General features: G+C 37.8%; 1 protein-coding gene across 6 annotated transcripts in view; it reads right to left on the reverse strand.

Annotated features, from left to right (window-relative positions):
* UBR2 (ubiquitin protein ligase E3 component n-recognin 2) overlaps positions 1-19,356 on the reverse strand; it is a 115,906-nt gene that overhangs the window by 95,588 nt on the left and 962 nt on the right. For 5 of the 6 annotated variants that reach the window (XR_010946828.1, XM_067752922.1, XM_067752921.1 and 2 more), the window contains exon 2: positions 10,346-10,605. Coding sequence is in view for 4 of the 6 variants with exons in the window: in XM_067752922.1 (XP_067609023.1) it covers positions 10,346-10,605 (260 nt within the window). In the remaining 2 variants the exon portion in view is untranslated. Of the gene's footprint in view, positions 1-10,345; positions 10,606-19,356 lie in introns of those variants that run through there. The other variant, XM_067752923.1, reaches the window with a different exon arrangement.

The following is a 19,356-nucleotide window of genomic DNA, read 5'->3' on the forward strand; positions in this document are numbered from 1 at the left end:
AAAGAATACCATTATAAAATACTCATAGGTATGTATAAATTCTACATAAAAACATAAAACACGGTTAAGAGATTAAAGAAGACCTCAATAAATGGAGAGACATAAGATGTTAATGGATTGGAAAACTCAATATTGTTAAAACGTCAATTCTTCCCAAATTGATCTATAGATTCAATGCAATCCTGATCATAATCTCAGCAGTCTTTCTTAAAAATAAACATTGACAAGCTAATTCTAAAATTTATAAAATGCAAAGGATCTGAAACAGACAAATGAAACTTTAAAGGAACAAAAATGGAATCAACTCAAAGTTTACTACAAAGTTACAGTAATCAAGTTAATGTGGTTATTGGCATACGAATAGCCATATCAATGAATGGAATGATTAGAGTGTTCTGAAATACACCCACACTCATATGGGCAAATGGTTTTTGATAAGGTACCAAAGCAATTCAATGGGCAAAAGAATAAACAGTGCTAGAACAACTGGATCCCCACATGTAGTAAGTAAATGAAACTCAACCCCTACACCTCAAGCCATACAAAAAAAAATTAGTTTTGAGACAGATCACAGACCCACAAATAAAATCTAAAATTTCAAAGTTTATAGAAGAAAACCGAGAGAATGTCCTTGCCACCTGGGAGAAGGCAGACATTTCTTTAACACAGGAAACAATCATAAAATTTAAGTTGGTAAGTTAAACTCCATCAAAATTTAAAACCCCTGCCATCAGAAGACACCGTACAGGGACTTCCCTGGTGGCCCAGTAGTTAAGAATCCGCCTGCCAATGCAGGGAACATGGGTTCGATCCCTGGTTCGGGAAGATCCCACATATCATGGAACAACTAAGCCCGTGCACCACAACTACTGAGCCCGCGTGCCACAGCTACTGAAGCCCGCACGCCTAGAGCCCGTGCTCTGCAACAAGAGAAGCCACCGCACCACAACAAAGAGTACCCCCACTTGCCGCAACTAGAGAAAGCCTGCGAACAGCAACGAAGACACAGTGTAGCCAAAAAAAAGACACCATATAGGCAAGTCACAGACTGGGAGAAAATATTCACAAAACATGTCTGACAAAGGACTCGTATCCAGAACACATAAAGAACTCCAGAGAATTCCCGGCAGTCCAGTGGTGAGGGCTCTGCTCTCTCACTGCCGAAGCCCCGGATTCAATCCCTGGTTGGGGAACTAAATCCCATAAGCTGCACAGCACAGACGAAAAAAAACACCACAAACACAAAGAAACAGAACATATAAAGAACTCCAAAACTCAGTAATAAAAAATATACAGAAGCCAATAAAAAACAGACAAAAGACTTGAACAAAAACTTCATTAGGTAAATGGGCAATGAACACATGCAAAATTGCACCAACATCATTAGTCATTAGAGAAAATTAAACTGAGATATTTTAAATTAAATTAAGATAAATTAAATTGAGATATCACTATATAGAACAGCTAAAATTTAAAAGACTGACAACATCAAATGTTGGTGAGAATATGGAGCAAGTGGAACATTACTGGTGGGAACAAAAAAAAATTTTAGAAAAAGTTTTGGCAGTTTCTTGTCAAGTTCAAATATACCTGACCCTTGACACAGCAATTCTACTCCTGGAGATTTATCCATGAATATTTAAATATATGTCCACAAAAAGACTTGTTTTGCAAATGGTTGTAGCCAGCTAAGGGTGCCTTCTCTTAGATAACAGTTTAGGAAAGCCTATTTTAACGGTGTCTTAATATTCCTAAAATGTTTCATAAAAAGCTGAAGATTTTTAATAGTGCAAGATTTATTATCTGGTATTTTATCTTATCTTTTGTTTGGCTGCGCCGTGGAACATGTGGGATCTAGTTCCCCAACCAGGGACCAAACCTATGACCCCTGAGGTGGAAGTGAGGAGTCCCAACCACTGGACCGCCAGGGAATTCCCTTATTTGGTATTTTAAACACACAGATTTATAGCCGAGTACAAAATAATAATGCCTAATACTTTAATATGTTGCATTTAATATAATGTTGGCATAAGCTGATATGATTCATGAAATAAACCATTTTCCTTAGCTCTAAATATTTAAAGTATCTACCAAAAAGTAGAATGAGCTGATAAAAAAGAAGTCATAGAAGCCTTATTTATGATACCCTCAAACTGAAACAACTCAAATGTTCATCAGTAGTACAATGGATTATGGGCAATTACAATACACTCATACAATGGACAACTACTCAGCAATAAAAATGGAAACAATCTCTAATAATCATAGGATCATGAATGAATCAGATATATATTATGCTGAGTAAAAGAAGCCAGGCACCAAACAGTATGATTTCATTTTGATAAAGTTCTAGAATGGACAAAACTAATCTAAGGTGAAAATATCAGAATAGTGGTTACCTAAGGGCTGGAGCTGTTAAGGAAATCTCTAGTTAGATGAAAATGTTCTCTATCTTGGGAGGATGTGAGTTACATGAGGTTAACTATTGTCAAAAATGTACAATTAAGATTTGTGCCTTTTGAAATATATAAATTTTCCCCTAAAAAATAAAGAACTCAAATAGGGTATCAATAGGAAAATTTTGTTGATATAAATCCAAGTCTCCTTACCCAAAAGGATTACCAGTAATCTATTCATACCTCTATTATTTCCTAACATCTGGACAAAGGCATACGTGTAAAGTTGATATTATACCCCACATACTCCTGTGTTCGATCTTGCACCAAACTGGTGCATAAAAAATAAATAAATAAAAATGATCACAAATATCCAAACCAAGAATACAAGATTCATTTTAGACAACCACAGGAATCCAACCTATCCAGGAGATATCAACTTCCCACTCCCTGTTATTTTCCTAGGTTGGAGACAGCAAGGTAGACAAGGGAAATTCCAATATATTGAAGGCCACAGTGATTATAATATACAGCATTGAAATTTTATTTCTAGGTATCTCCCTTGGAAAATACTGAAATGGGTATAAAAAGAGAAGTATACAAATAGGTACACAATATTCTTTGTGGTGCAGTTTGCTACAGAAAAAAAAAAATCCTAAAATATACCGATTTCTAATTTCATTAATAAACAGGGCAATCAAATAAATCATGGCCTGTCCTTACTATGGAAACACAGCAGTTAAAAGAATGATGGAGATTTATATATACTGACTGGGAAAGATCTCTAAGACAAATTGTTTCATGAAAAAAAGACACATTTACAATACATACAGTATAATTTCATTCATGTGTCACATCCATAATTAGAGGTAACCAATATTTTTTAAACTAACACAGCATTCATTTCAATCTCTGGACCATTCATGTTAAAAAGAAACAGTCTTAGGAACTTCCCTGGTGGCGCAGTGGTTAAGAATCCACCTGCCAATGCAGGGGACATGGGTTCGAGCCCTGGTCCGGGAAGATCCCACATGCCACAGAGCAGCTAAGCCTGTGTGCCACAACTGAGCCTGCGCTCTAGAGCCCGCGAGCCACAACTACTGAGCCCACATGCTGCAACTACTGAAGCCCGCGCACCTAGAGCCTGTGCTCTGCAACGAGAAGCCACCTCAATGAGAAGCCCGTGCACCACAACGAAGAGTAGCCCCTGCTCGCCGCAACTAGAGAAAGCCCGCATGCAGCAATGAAGACCCAATGCAGCCAAAAAAAAAAACCAGTCTTAAAATAGAAGTCTCCTAAAAAGAGATCAAGTGTTCAAGTTTTCTAAAAAGCAAGAAACTAACAAACAACTCTTCTTACTAGAAATAAGTGGTTCTTCCATATTAGAGCTTTATATTTCCAAACAGAAAAGGAATGAAACCATCTCTATCCCTCTGCTTAAGATATTTATTACTCACGGCTCAGTAATGTATTTTAAGGCTGAGTATTGCGCTTAAAAAATCTTACATACAAAAATTCCTTATAGGGCTTCCCTGGTGGCGCAGTGGTTGAGAGTTCGCCTGCCGATGCAGGGGACACGGGTTCGTATCCCGGTCCGGGAAGATCCCACATGCCGTGGAGCGGCTGGGCCCGTGAGCCATGGGCGTCCGGAGCCTGTGCTCCGCAACGGGAGAGGCCACAACAGTGAGAGGCCCGCGTACTGGGGGGGAAAAAAAAAAAAAAATTCCTTATAGTTCCCCAAGTGCTTTTATACACATTATCTCATTTTATCCTAACAACTCTGTGAGGGAGGAAAAATAACCCCCAAACCCTGAAGATCACTGAAAACACTTCTAATGTTCATCCACTTCCAAGTTTGCATCTCTTACAGACATAGGAGAATTACACTTCCCTGCCCTGTTTTGCAGTTGGACAGAGGCCTTCTAACTAGTTCTAGCTAAAGGGATGTAGGCATGGTCATCATTTCTGAGCCAGAGCAATTTATCTGCTGTGCAAGACCCTCCTCTTCCCTTGCTGTGGTGAACCCTAAAAACATGAAGTTTATGGAGATGTTACATGGTATGAAGTAACTACCTAGAGTAGAACCCTCCACTCATCACCCCCACTGATCTGAATTGGTCACACAGTCTGAATAATAAATGTATTTTGGATATTTAAAGTCTCTGAGATTGTAGGGTTGTTTGTTATTTTTAGCATAACCTTATCCATCATTATTGACAGAATTGGAGTTAAAAAAAGTTAAACAAGCAAAACTGTTTAATAAAGTTTATAATAAAGCATCATAAAGTACTATCTGGAAACATATGCTAAGAATATTCCTAACTGGTGGCAGCGTAACTCCCAACCCCAAATTCTGGTAATCTATAACATTCATGCAGTAAGTTTTTAAATGTTAAAAAAGAATGTTTTTAATTTAACTATACAACAAAAACAATGGAACTAAATCTAGCTTAGTTTAAGTTAAAATGTAAACCATACACCAAAGTATGATTTCATATTTTACTAGTATTTTATTTTTCTTAATGGTTATGAGATGTCAAAATATACATAGCTATGATCAACATCAACACTAAGATGACTGCCCCTAATAACAATCACCTCACAGGGTGATAAAGACGCAGACGTAGAGAATGGACTTGAGGACGTGGGGAGAGGCAAGGGTAAGCTGGGACGAAGTGAGAGAGTGGCATGGACATATATACACTACCAAATGTAAAACAGATAGCTAGTGGGAAGCAGCTGCATAGCACAGGGAGATCAGCTCAGTGCTTTGTGATCACCTAGAGGGGTGGGATAGGGAGGGTGGGAGGGAGAGGCAAGACGGAGGAGATATGGGGATATATGTATATGTATAGCTGATTCACTTTTTTATAAAGCAGAAACTAACACCATTGTAAAGCAATTATACTCCAATAAAGATGTTAAAAAAAACCACAAAAAAACAACCACCTCTATTTAGAAAGAAATAACAAGTGACAGGTTTGATTACATTTTTCCTAATAGAGAACTAAGTACAGACAAATATAAACATTAGCCCACTGCCTGAAAACACAGCTTTTTCTGACATCACAGAGGCTTCAGAGAGATAATTTGGGACCTACACAATTTTAGAAACAATGAACAAATAACAGAAAAATTAACCTAATTCCCTTCACAGACTCCTTTTCTAAGTACTAAACATAAAAGACTCCTGAATATCATTTTTTCTGGCTAAAGACGACCTCCACCCTATAGACATAAGTCACCTTTATCCTGAAGGGTCAGTTTACAAACTCTCCTAGAATTCCAACAACCATATTTCATCTTTCCAAGTAACAGACACCATTGTCATTTTATCAGGGTCCTGGGTTTCACGGGAACACCTACTTTTAGCATAAGACATTCATCCTCAGGACCCCAGCATGGCCATTTACTAAGAGTTTACTATGTACCAAGTACTGTGGAAAGCACTACACAAAGGACCTCATTTACCTTCTCAACAACTGTGTGATAAAGAATTTGGCTGACCTTTGTCTAGGGTTCCTAGGAGGTAACCTGTAAATCCTCGAAATTTCCCATGTGATAGCAGTGTCTTTGCTAGTCATGCTCCCACCCGTCCCCCACATATCTGAAAGTTTATACTAATGAGATAACAGAGTGGAGGTTGGCCATATCAGAAAAATCAACCACGTAATTAAAGGGCTGGGGTTTTCAGGCACATAATATTAGCCCCACCTCTGGGAAGGGAAGTGGAGCTGGATATTGAGCCATGTGGGCAATGATTCAATTAATCATGCCTATATAATGAAACCCAATAAAAACTCTGGACACCTAAGCTTGGGTGAGCTTCCCTGGTTGGCAATACTCTGTGTGTTGTCAAGCATTAATGTGCCAGGAGGATAATAACATGTCACCGAGAACAACAAAAACTTAGCACTTGCAAATCTTGCCCTTTGGCTGGTTCTGATTTGTGTCTTTTTGCTATGATAAAACTTTAATCATAAGTGCAGCATTTTCCTGAGTTGTGAGTTGTTCTAGTGAATTATGCAACCTCAAGTAGTCTATGGAGATGCCTGAAATTTGTAGCCAGCTGATGAGAACTGAGGATGGCTCTGGGGTTCCCCAAACTTGCAGCTGTATTTTAGACAGTCTTGTGGAAGTCTGGGCCCTTAACCTGGAGTCGGCCAACTTCAAGCCACAACAAAGTTTAGAAATATCCTCTAAGAGTCTGGTTCAAACTTGAGTCCTAGTGGGGCCGTCATATATTATATCCCTCTCCCCCATTCCAGGCTACTTGTCTGTCCAAGTGCAGGTCCCCAGATACTGCTTTCTTTCTTCAGTAGTTCAGGGAATTGGCCAATCTGCCTCTTCTTTCTGGCTGCCACAGCCTATCCTCTGCTCCCTGGTTTCTTCCCCTCATAAGGCTGGCTGAAAGACATTTTCCAATCTCTTCCATCGTAACTATAGCAGTTTCTGTTGTTTGTTTTCCACTCTGCCTTTCCTCCTCCAACTAGCGTATTATATCTCCTTTTCATTTGTAAGTTTTTGCTACCGGCTGTTAAAAGGAAATAAATGCATGCATCCTTCCACCCCAAAATTCTACTTCTAGGATTGTATCCTGTGTATATACTTCTACACGTGCACAAAGACACAAAGTATAATAATGCAGTATTATTTATAGTCCCAGAAACAACCTAAATGTCTACTAATAGAAGACAAGTAGGTAAAGAACAGAACATCCATACAAGAGAATAATAACCAGCCATTAAAAAGATAAGACAAAGTCAGCTCTCTCTATATATGTTATTTAACAATCTGACGGACAAATTTTAAATGAAATAAGCAAGATGAAAACAGTTTATGTGGTATGCTAGCATTTACTGAAAAAAGTATAAATGTTTGGATCTAGATATTCATATGATATCTAGATGAATACCCAAGAAACTAGTAACAGTGGTCACCTCTGGATAAGGGAACAGGGAAATTAAGGGATGAGTGGGAGAGGGTACCTTTCATGGCATATACTTTTGTACCTCTTGAGAGACACAACAAAATACATGTTTTGCCTATTATATTAGTTTTTCAAGTCAATTTTTAAAAAGCAGTGGCCAATGCTGTTCTTGGTGTTGCCTATCCTTAATAAATGTATCCTTGTGACCCTTTAGATGATGTCATGAAAATGAAAGTTCTCTCCTCAAACCATGAGGCAATCCCCTTACCCAAGGTGCCTTCCTTTTCATTAATTCTATACATCCTCTAAATATACAGTTAGAGTCCCAGGACAGGTATGAATGGATTAACCTATACCTCCATGCTCTAGTGAAATGATTTTATATCTCAAAGAAACTCCAGACTGACACATCCAAGTCCAAACTCCACCATGCACATACAGGAAAACTCTGCTGAGATCATCCCTGACTTGGTTTCATCCACAAATCCTTCAGGCACACTTAATCTTCAAGTACAGGCAAACAGCTTTTCAGTGCACCACTTTCATTGAGGGAATAGATATACTCCTCCTCCCGTCATCCCACCTCCACTCCTCCAAACTCCCAAAAGCCTATTCCACGAACACTGTTGAAAACACAATTCTTCCTACTTCTTCTTCTAGTAATGGAAGCTCTCAGAACTCTGTCAATTTAATCAAGGCCTTCCTACAAAGCATTCAAACCTGCACCAACCTGTTCTCCCCTGGGATGGACCCCACACATAGACACATATGACATCAGCAGAGAAGGGAGTTAAAATATGCAAAGGAAGAAAACAAGAAAGAATCCTGTGGTGTTGGACTGGAACTAGAGAGACCTACAGATACATAGATCCACTGACAGAGCCTGGGATTAGTGACATACCAATGGCAACAGGCACACTTAGTATCTTATTTCTGAACATTAGTCTCTACTAAAAAAGAACTAGGCTCCTTAGAGAAATGGTTCATTTCAGGGCTGGGGTAGGGAAAAGCCCAAGATGTGTCCAAAATATCTTGTGTCAGAAAGAAAAAGGAAGTGCTCAAAGAATGATGGGGACATGAAAAACAACAAAGACATCTTGAAGGGTCTCCCACTGGTCAAATCTAGAACAATTTTGACCACAAGAATAATGGAGCTCCATGAACATATACTGATATAAATAAATTAAAAAACTGAACATTGATAAGAAACAGGATATTTAATAGTCTCAAAGTATCTCCCCACCAAATACTTACTGATTAAAGAGGGAAAAAGAGTAACTTTACAGTGGAGAAGCCTTGCAGAAATCCGCTTAATCAAGTGATCAAACTTAAAGAGTTATTGAACCAAACCAAAATCACATGCTACTAGATAGGATACAATGAGAACACGTGATTTCTGCAATATTTCTGTGAAAGAGGCAACCTGACTCTAATCATGAAGAGTATCAGACAAACCCAAATTGATGTACATTTACAAAATAAATGGCCTGTAATCTTCAAAATGTCAAGATCATGAAAGTCAAAGAAAAACCGAGGCAACATTCCAGATTGACGATTAAAAGACATGACATACAAATGCCTTCTTTGGAACTGGATCTTTTTGCTACAAAGGATGGTACTACAACAATTGGATCTCAGTTTTCTCATCTGTAAATCATGAGGCTGAACTAGATCTACTGCTCCAAACACCAATAAAGGACTCAAAGAGGTTTCTGTATAGACAAAAAACTAGATCTAACAGCCTTTCAATATATAAAAAGATCTCTATCAGTATTCTAACCATGCTGATAAAGAAAGATTACCATAGACACCCGGAGGTCTTAACCAAAATTAAGCTTATTAAATTTAAGTTGTATGGGAAAACGTCTTAAGAAAAAAAATGACTCTATCAATAGTATATCCAAACAATGGAATATTACCTAGCTATATCAGCTGATATGGACAGATGTCAATGTCAAGATTTTGTTAAATAGAGAAAGGAAAATTTAGCCCAGTATAGCTAACGTATTCCCTTTTCTATGTATGTCTGCGTATGTGTATGTTTAAGATAGCCCCATATGTGGGCATGTACATGCATAGAAAATTTCTGGAAGGACATATAAAAGTATGTTAACAATGATTAGTTCTGAGAAACAGGAGTAGATAGTCATAAAGGGAGACAGAGCACTTTCCTCTCCATCTTCTACCCTTGTATACTTAATTCTCAACAAGAAATCAAAAAAAAAAAAAAAAAAAAAAAAAACTCAACCTAGTAGCAGTAAGTACATATAGCACCCACATCATGATTTCTAACTAACATTCCCAACTAAAAGGAAATTCCCTGCATAAATGGCTGATTCTACATATGGATCAGAGTAAGTACAAAGTGAGGTGTGGACATCTTATGCCAGAAAGCAGAGGCACTCAAAAACTAATAAAGGCATGTGAAAAGGGCAAAGAAGCTAGTGTAACGGGGCTCTCAAAGGTCAAATGTAGGATAATTCGAACATCAAAAAGAATCACTGTAACCATCAAGAAAAGCAAGGAAGTGGGCTTCCCTGGTGGCGCAGTGGTTGAGAGTCCACCTGTCGATGCAGGGGACGCGGGTTCGTTTCCCGGTCCGGGAGGATCCCACATGCCGCGGAGCAGCTGGGCCTGTGAGCCACGGCCGCTGAGCCTGTGCGTCCGGAGCCTGTGCTCCGCAACGGGAGAGACCACAACAGTGAGAGGCCCGTGTTAAAAAAAAAAAGCAAGGAAGTGATTATTACAAGAGTCAAGGTAGGAGCTAATTATGGGGGAGGAATAAAGTACACAATGGGTTTCTGGAATGCTGGTGATGTTCTATATCTTGACCTGGAAAATAATTATATAATGTTTGTTTATAATAATTTATTAAGACACATTTATTTGTTGTGGAAACTAACACACATATATACATATATAATACTGATATTTCATAATTTGAAAACAAAAATGTAAGGTTTCAGGAATAAAAAAGTCAAGTAAAAACAAGGAAAGAAAGAAAATGACAATATCTTACCTGCAAGAGTATGTAGGTTCTCCCACTTTAAAAACACGACCACAAAGATGAGAAGGTTTGTTTGTTTGTTCAAGTTTTGAAAATCCCAACTCAGGATCTTCACCACAAAGGTACCATTCCATTGGTCCCAACAAAACTTGGTGTGCCAACATGTCTTCTTTCTGTGGAAAAGGGTTGGGACCCCTGCAGTAGATTTTGGGTACATAGTGAGCCAAATGCTGGTTCACTTCTCTAGTGAGGTCAGTTGCTTGCAGCCATTTCTTTAAAAAAGAAAAAAGAAAAAATAGTTTTAAACAAGGTCAATAAACTGCTAATTTGAATAAACATACTCTATTTTCTTTTAGGTGCAAAAATAATGAGTCTTATAAATTATTTTATTGACATTCATCACTGCATGTCTTCTTTCCAAAAAAGGATAAAACTCAATTTAGAATTTTACTAAAATGCCCAGTATTTTAAAATTCAACTTAAAGTGAAAAGTAAAGCGGAACGAGCCCATCTCCTCAAAATGACTCTTGAAGCAACCTTCTGTAGGCAATACAGGAAAATGACCACAACATATCATCTTATAAGACACTAGCCATTGAGCCCATCTGACTTCCTTTCTAATTTCTAATGCTTTGCTCAAATGATATTCTGATTGTGATCTGGATTCTCCTGTCGGTTTGCTGACAGGAAGAGCATACAGTGAACAGGACAGCCAATACACTAATTCTATTTCTCAATGATTATAAAGGACACGCCAGTCTCTTATGAATGTCAGTCCATAAGAGAGTTTGTTCTATCGATTATATCTTTATTCCCTGATCAACCTCTCTATAAGCCCTTTCTGCTTTGCTCTCCCTGTTAAAAACATTTTAAAAAGTCACTTTCCCCTGTCCCCAAACTTTCATGTCCTACTACCTGTGATAATTATACTTAGATATCTAATAGATACTGTGATATTATGATAAGAAAAACATATTTGGTCTTCTCATTCCTAGCACAGAGCTCTTAAAAATCTTCCAATTTCCTAAGTGATAAGTGAGATAAAAGTGAAAGGAATGTCTTTTGCTATTCATAACAAGCCCCCTTCAATCAGGCCTGAGTTGATATTACTAAGGTGAGTTTTGGAAAGCCCCTAAAGATGGGAAGCTAGTTGCCAGGGGAACTAGCCACATGATTAGTAGGGTGGAACTTACAGTCTCCACCCCAACCAACTTCAGGGAAGGGAGAGGTGCTGGAGGTGGAGTTAAGCACTAATGACCAATCATTTGATCATCATGCCTATGGAGGCACAAAGCCTCCATAAAAATCCAAAAATGTCGGGGTTCAGAGATCTCCTTGGTTGATGAACAAACAGAGGTGCTGGCACGCCCAGAGAGGGCATGGAAGCTCCACACCCCTTCCCACATACCTTGCTCTATTCCATCTGGCTGTTCCTGAGTTGTATCATTTTATAATAAACAAGTAATCTAGTAAATAAACTGTTTCCCTGAGTTTTGTGAGCCATTCTAGAAAATTATCGAACCCAAAGAGGGGGTCATGGGAACCCCCTAATTTGCAACATAAGTTGTGGGTAACCTGAGGACCCACTGCTTGTGATTGGCATCTGCAGTTGTGAAGCGGGGCAGCCTTGTGGGACTGAGCCCTTAATCTGTGGGATCTGATGCTAACTGCAGGTGTACAGTGTCAGAACTGACTGAGTTGTAGGACACCCAACTGGTGTCTGCTGAGAACGAGAGAATTGCCTGGTGTAGGAAACCACCACCCCCCCCCCCACACACACACACGTTTGGCGGCCGGAAGTATTGATGTGAGAATAAAAAGAAAAGGAAGAAACAGTTTTTCCTTTCAGACACCAACTCAATATGTCCAAAATTGAACTCATGATCTCCCACACCACAAAAAACACCCTGCTATTTTCTCCATTTCTCTATTTCAGACACCAGCATCTACCCAGGTATCCAAACCAGAAAAACTCAGAAATCTTTTTTCCTCACCCCAACATCCAATTAGTCATCATGTCTTGTCTATTAGGCCTCCTAAGTATCTGTTGAATCCATCCATTTCTTTCTCTCCATCTCCGGTGGCACTACTTCCACTACCCTAGTCCAAACTCCCCACTCCTGTCTTTTGCAAGGATTAATGCAACTGTGTCCTAACTAGTAATCCCCACTAGTCTGGTCCCTCTACAGTCCATTTTTCCAACCTCACTACCAGAGTGTTTCTTGCAAAATGCCAGTCTGATCATGTCATTCAGCTTCCCCTTCTATTTAGGATCAAATCAAGTCCACTGACATGGTTTACAACAGCGGTCCCCAAACGTTTTGGCACCATGGACTGGTTTAATGGAAGACAATTTTTCCACAGACGGCGGGTGGGGGGGGGGGGTGGTTCAGACGGTAATGCTAGCGATAGGGAGCGGCAGATGAAGCTTCGCTGGCACGCCTGCTGCTCACCTCCTGCTGTGCAGCCCAGCTCCTGACAAGCTGTGGACCACTACCGGTCCTCAGCCCGGGGGTTGAGGACCCCTGGTTTACAAGGTCCTTTGCCTTGTATCATACTTTCCAGTTTCCTCCTCCTGATCAGTATTGCTCCTCTCTCTCTGCTTTACAGGGCTGTTATCTACTCATTCTTCAGATCTCAGTTTATGTTTCACTTTCTCTAAGACGTCTTCTTAGCCTCTTCCTCACCCCCATCTCCTGTTCCCCTATCCCCCATGTCTAAAACAGAACCAAGCCCCAGTGGGCAGTTAGTAAAATCCGTTAACTGAATGACTATAAATATGTATATACTACTGACTGTCACTTAACATTGACATTACAGAAAGATGTTTGGCTTTAATGGAACGTGGCTTCAATGGACACAGAAATAAAGCAGATCCAGGCCTGCAGGTTCTTAAAAACCAAACCAAATAAGTCCTATATAGGCATCCTTCAAACCACCTCCTTTCTTTTCCCTTTCTATTTCCTTAAGTCCTAAGGCTTTCCCCTATATTCTGTCATTTATTTATTCCTGCTTCCCATGCCAATTCCATCTGTGTTTGTCCTCCAAATAAACATTATTTATTTAGTTACAAATTATGTCATTAAGACCTGCTCATTTTGGCTCTAAACCAAGTGAAAATTTGAAGTCAGAAAATATGAAACAACTCACTTCTACAAAAATGCAGTTAACTGTTAACTCATAAGTCCAATGTTTACCTATAGATTACAACCTAAATTTCAAATTACATCCTTGTTAAAAAAGAGTTTATGAAGATTGGGATTGACACATATACACTATTGATAGTATGTATAAAACAGACAACTAATGAGAACATACTGTATAGCACAGGGAACTCTACTTAATGCACTGTGTTGACCTAAATGGGAAGGAAATCCAAAAAAGAGGGGATATATGTATATATATAGCTGATTCATTTTGCTGTACAGGAGAAACTAACACAACATTGTAAAGCAGCTATACTCCAAAAAAAATTAATTAAAAAAAAAAAGTTTACGTTTATGTGCTGTCTAACACTGTTAAGACAAGAGTATAAGGTCTTCTTTTTAACTATTACTTGCACAATCTTCAGCTCACTTCCTTCCTCTGAAAAAATAACATATATAGAGAGATTTTACATATTCATGAGGTGATATATACTACCTTTCTAGTCAATTTCACATTTTAGAGAACTTTTCCTAAAAATGTAAAAATCTCTTCATAAGTTAAGGGGCTGGATGGAAACTTATAACAGTGAAAAACTTTTCACCCTGAAAGTGAAACAATCCTTTCTAAATGTTACTAATTTTGCTGTGTTTGCTTTATGCAAGTAGGAAAGAGACTAAATTACTCTTAAAACAGTACTTCTGGTGAGACAATCCCATAGGTTTAAAGATTGTTCAAGAGATGTCTAACACTGTAAGACAAGAGTATAAGGTCTTACAAGGAGAAGTGGAGAAGTGGCTCCAAATCAAAATTATACACACACACACACATTAAGTTCAGTAATTATAAAACAAACGAGAAAAAAAAAAAAGATAGTCAATAGTAAAAGACAGAGTCAACCAAAAAGCAAACAAAAATCTAATTCTTTGAGCTAAAAAACATGTTTTTGGCCACATCAAAGGGGTTTTCACCCATTGTCAGCAAACCCTAATTCAAAATATGAATGCAGTCAAATTATCCTAAGCAATTTATTGTTTATGGATGAAAAATTAAGCATTCAGATTCAAGAATTCACCTCCACAATCCTAGAAAACTATGCTTCAATTTTAATTTACAACACATTTAAAGGTTTTATTTTAACAGCAATTTTTTGTTTTATATTTTATGTTCCCATTTCTCTTAAAATATCACTTTTGCAGAATTTTAATCCAGGGAGGATAAAGGGTGATGCTTTCTAAAAGAAATTATGTTGTCTTGTGGCTCTAACAACACTGATGGGTCAAATCTGTTCACAGATTTCTTAAACAAAAAATTCAGAAACTAGTATCAGCTTCTGGTTAAGAAAAAAAAATCAGTTGCCTTATACAAAATATATCATTAGTAAAACAAGCATTTTACTCTAAATATCTTTTATTATATATTATTATAAATTATTAACAAGACACAAAAGTCTGTTTCAAGAAAGGCAGGCATATGCTCCATTTAAAACCACCTCACAAAAAATAAATAAATAAATAAATAAAAATAAAACCACCTCACAGGACTTCCCTGGTGGCACAGTGGTTAAGAATCCGCCTGCCAATGCAGGGGACACGGGTTCAAGCCCTGGTCTGGGAAGATCCCACGTGCCACAGAGCACATAGAGTGCACCACAGCTAATGAGCCTGCGCTCTAGAGCCCGTGAACCACAACTCCTGAGCCCGTGTGCCACAACTACTGAAGCCCACACGTCTAGGGCCCATGCTCTGCAAAAAGAGAAGCCACCGCAATGAGAAGCCCACACACCACAACGAAGAGTAGACCCCGCTCACCACCAACTAGAGAAAGCCCACTCGCAAAACAAAACAAACAAAATCAAACAAAAAACCACCTGATTTGGGATTTTAACTTTATTAAATTTAAACACTAAATATATAAAGCAAGACACCTTTACATGAAAAAATCTATACAAGAAATATAGAATTAGTGGTTAGCGACACTATAGATTAAAAAAAAAAAAGTTGTGAAGAGAAAATTTCTGGCTGCCTTTAAGAATAATGGTTCACGTATTTCTCAAAAGAAAGAAAACCTATAGCTTTTCATATCAGATCTCAGTAATATAAGCTAACTGTAACTGTTTCTTCAACATGAAGAATTATTGATATTTCTAATTTGGTTGCATGTTAATCTGTCCTTATTTCAGACACTTGTGGCTGTCACACTAATGTGCACACCAGAGTAATAAGCACTATCTTATTAGAAGTCCTCAATAACGGAAGTAGATAAACTGTCAACTCATTCCACTAAAGTAAACATGTTATGACAATGTTTGCAGGAGCTCGCCTTTTTTTGAAAGCTAATTTCAGCCTTGGGATAGAGAGCAAGTACAATAAACACAAAAATCAAAGAATCCCTAGGGGTTAGCCTTTTATCACAGTATCTAATTATTCTATGCCAAATTAAAATTGTACTCTATTTAAGCACATTTGATTTTGCTTTCGAACAAGGATAACCAACATGTAAGTTAACTACAAAACAACAATCTAAAACAACAATTGCTAGGGCCAAAATGGAGCTTTCGGGACTATACTAAGAAAAAATTAGAACTAAGAAAAATTTAAAACAAATCATATTAAGAGTTCTAGAAATGAAGTAAAAACATTCACAAATCAAAATAATACAGAAACTCAGTAATAAAAAACAAGAGAATCTAATTTAAAAATAGGCAAAAAACAGAAGACAAAATGAAAAAATAGGCAAAAGATCTGAATTGACACTTCCAAAGAAGATATACAAATAGCCAATAAGCTTATGAAAAGATGTTCAACATCATGAGTCACGAGGGAAATACTGATACAAATCAAAACTACAAGGAGATGCCACTTTACACCTAACAGAATGGCTATAATCAAAAAGACAGCCAATTAACTAGTGCTGGCAAGGATGTGAAAAAACCCACTGAAAACTTCACATCTGCTAGTGGGAAGGTAAAATGATGCAGCCATTTTAGTCTAGCAATTCCTGACCCAGCAATTCCACTCCTGGGTATATGCCCAAGAGAAATGAAAACATATGTCCCCATAAAAAATTGTACAGAAATGTTCACCATAGCACAATTCATAATATCCACAAAGTAGAAATAATCCAAACATCCATCAACGGATGAATGGATAAATAAAATATGGTATATCCACGTAATGGACTATCATTTGGCAGTAAAAAGGAATGAAGTATTGATGATACATGCTGCAACATGGACGAACCTTAAAAACTTATGCTAAGTGAAAGAAGCCAGTCACAAAAGACAACATATTACATGATTCTGTTTACATGAAATTTCCAGAATAGACAAATCTATGGAGACAAAGAAATAGGTCAGCAGTGGGCCTAGAGTTTGGGAGGTTAGGAGAAAATGGGGAGTGTATAGCTAATGGATATAGGATTTCTTTTTTGCAGTGATGAAAATGTACTAAAATTGATTGTGGTGAGGGCTGCACAACTCTGCATATACTAAAAACCACTGACTTGAATTGTAAGATACGTGAATTTTATATAAAACTGTTGAAAATTTTAAGGCAAAAAGTAACCAATATAGGTATAATACTCTACGTAAGACTTCTATAATGAATATGTATTTCTTTCAGATTTGGGGAAAAACAATATATGTACCTCTTAAATCATAATCATCCACTGGAACATATAATCAAATCTGTGGAGCATGAAATGTAGATAGAGTCAAGAAGTGTTGGGGAAGTCATACTTGTAGAATCAACTCTATCAAGGAAAAGAAAAAACTACAACAGAGGGCCAGTTTAATATCCTAAACTTAAAATTATTGAAGTGAGTAGTACTTAAATACTTTTATTTGTGAGGCATTCTAGTAAGAATAGATGGGATCACAAAAAGTCCTTCCTCCTCATAATACAAATAAGAAAAGCAAGTGTGTAAATAAATTGTGCGAAAAATGCCACTAGTCATTATTAAGTAACTTTAGATGGATGTGATCCCAACAAATTATCAGCAACAGAGGTCTAAAGGCTGTTAATAACTGCTTTGCTTGTTTACCCTCTCTAAAATTTATTTTTACCGGAGAAAACTTTATTAATTCATTTTAATTTAAAAAAATATATTTATTTATTTTTTTGGCTGTATTGGGTCTAAGTTGCGGTAGACGGGATCTTTGTTGCAGCATGCAGGATATTTAGTTGCAGCATGAGACCTCTTAGTTGCAGCATGTGGGATCTACTTCCCTGACTAGGGATTGAAACTGGGCCACCTGCATTGGGAGCGCTGAGTCTTAATCACTGGACCACCAGGGAAGTCCCCCAATTAATTTTAATTTGTGATAAATGGCTGGGCTGGGGCCTAAGCTGAAAGAACAGTAAAGTGTTATGCTGTTTTAATCAAATACAAACAATAAACTCCTCACAAAGTAAGGGCAAATTATACTGCTGCAAGAATCTTGTATTTTAATATTAGATGAACGCTTCTTTAAGAAATTTTGTTGGCCTTCAGACTAAATTTTTTTTAATCTTATTTTTCAGAAAGTCATTTAAAAGTAAACAGAGCAAAGGGACTTCCCTGGTGGTCCAGCGCTTTAAGACTCCGTGCTCCCAATGCAGGGGGCCTGGGTTTGATCCTTGGTCAGGGAATTAGATCAAGCATGCCGCAACTAAAGACCTGGCGCAGCCTAATAAATAAATAAATAATTTTAAAAAGAAGAGTAAACAGAGCAAAACTAAAATGTAGCTCAGACTGTGAACTTCACAAACTCGAATTAAGTCCAAATTTATAAGTTTTGACTGCATTTTCCTTAATTTCCCCCACTACGTCTGAGAATTTCACTACACAAGGACTAGGAGCATTGCTCTCTAGCACCAGTTTTATAACTAGTTTCCTCAGGAACCTCAACAAACTGGAAAAGCTCTAATCACTTGATAGCTTGCACTTTTATTTGTTTATTTTAATTTTTATTCTATATTGGAGTATAGTCCATTAACAATGTTGTGTTAGTTTCAGGTGTACGGCGGCTTGCACTTTTAGAATTGGAAAAACAGAGTACATAGCCTGTATCACTGGGTCAACAGACAAAATTTGGTGGGAGTAAAAAAAAATTTTTGAGGTAAATAACAGATTAGCTATCTAGATATTGATAAGATCACATGGATAGGGAATAGCTGTCATTACCATTTTACTATTTACTTTGAACACTGCTTTCGTTTTCTTTTTCAACCTCTTGATAAATGAAAAGGCAGATGGGGAAAATCCTTGGGTTGCAATACTAAGCGGAAAGTAAATGAAAACAGAACTAGACTAAACAAGTTGGTTTAAAAACAAACAAACAAACAAAGATGCATCATTCAACAATGTATTTCTTTAAACTTTTCACCTCTACTCCTGACATTTATTTCCACTATGAGTTTAGTGTCTTCATCAATTCACCCAAAATAACTCCTCACTAACCAACAGCCCCACAGCGCCCCACTACAATTTTGCTCCTAACATTCAGATTGTTGACTTGTGCTCAAAGGTCACTCCCTTCCTATCAGCTTTTTAAATTGGAGGCCCTAGAGGTGGGGCCTCAGCTGTTTTGGCCCATTCAGAATCATTATGGACAATTTGTTCTAGGGGGTGTTCCCTGTCCTTGAGGAAAGATACCATCGAGTTTTATTAATTATTTTACAACTCTGCTACTTATACAGCATATTCGTATTACAGTCTAAGTACAAGACTAGGTCTGAATGCTTTAAGTTTGGGGCGTAACTGCTCCCACTATGCTGTGACCAAACCTCACATTATTAGCTTCCATTTACTGAGAGGTGCTCTCTCAAAGTCATATAACGTTTGTTCTCCAACTACCCCCAACTCCTAGACAAATTATTGTTTTAATCTCCCAGTCT

Source organism: Pseudorca crassidens, chromosome 10, assembly GCF_039906515.1.
Source record: "Pseudorca crassidens isolate mPseCra1 chromosome 10, mPseCra1.hap1, whole genome shotgun sequence".
Classification (NCBI taxonomy): domain Eukaryota; kingdom Metazoa; phylum Chordata; class Mammalia; order Artiodactyla; family Delphinidae; genus Pseudorca; species Pseudorca crassidens.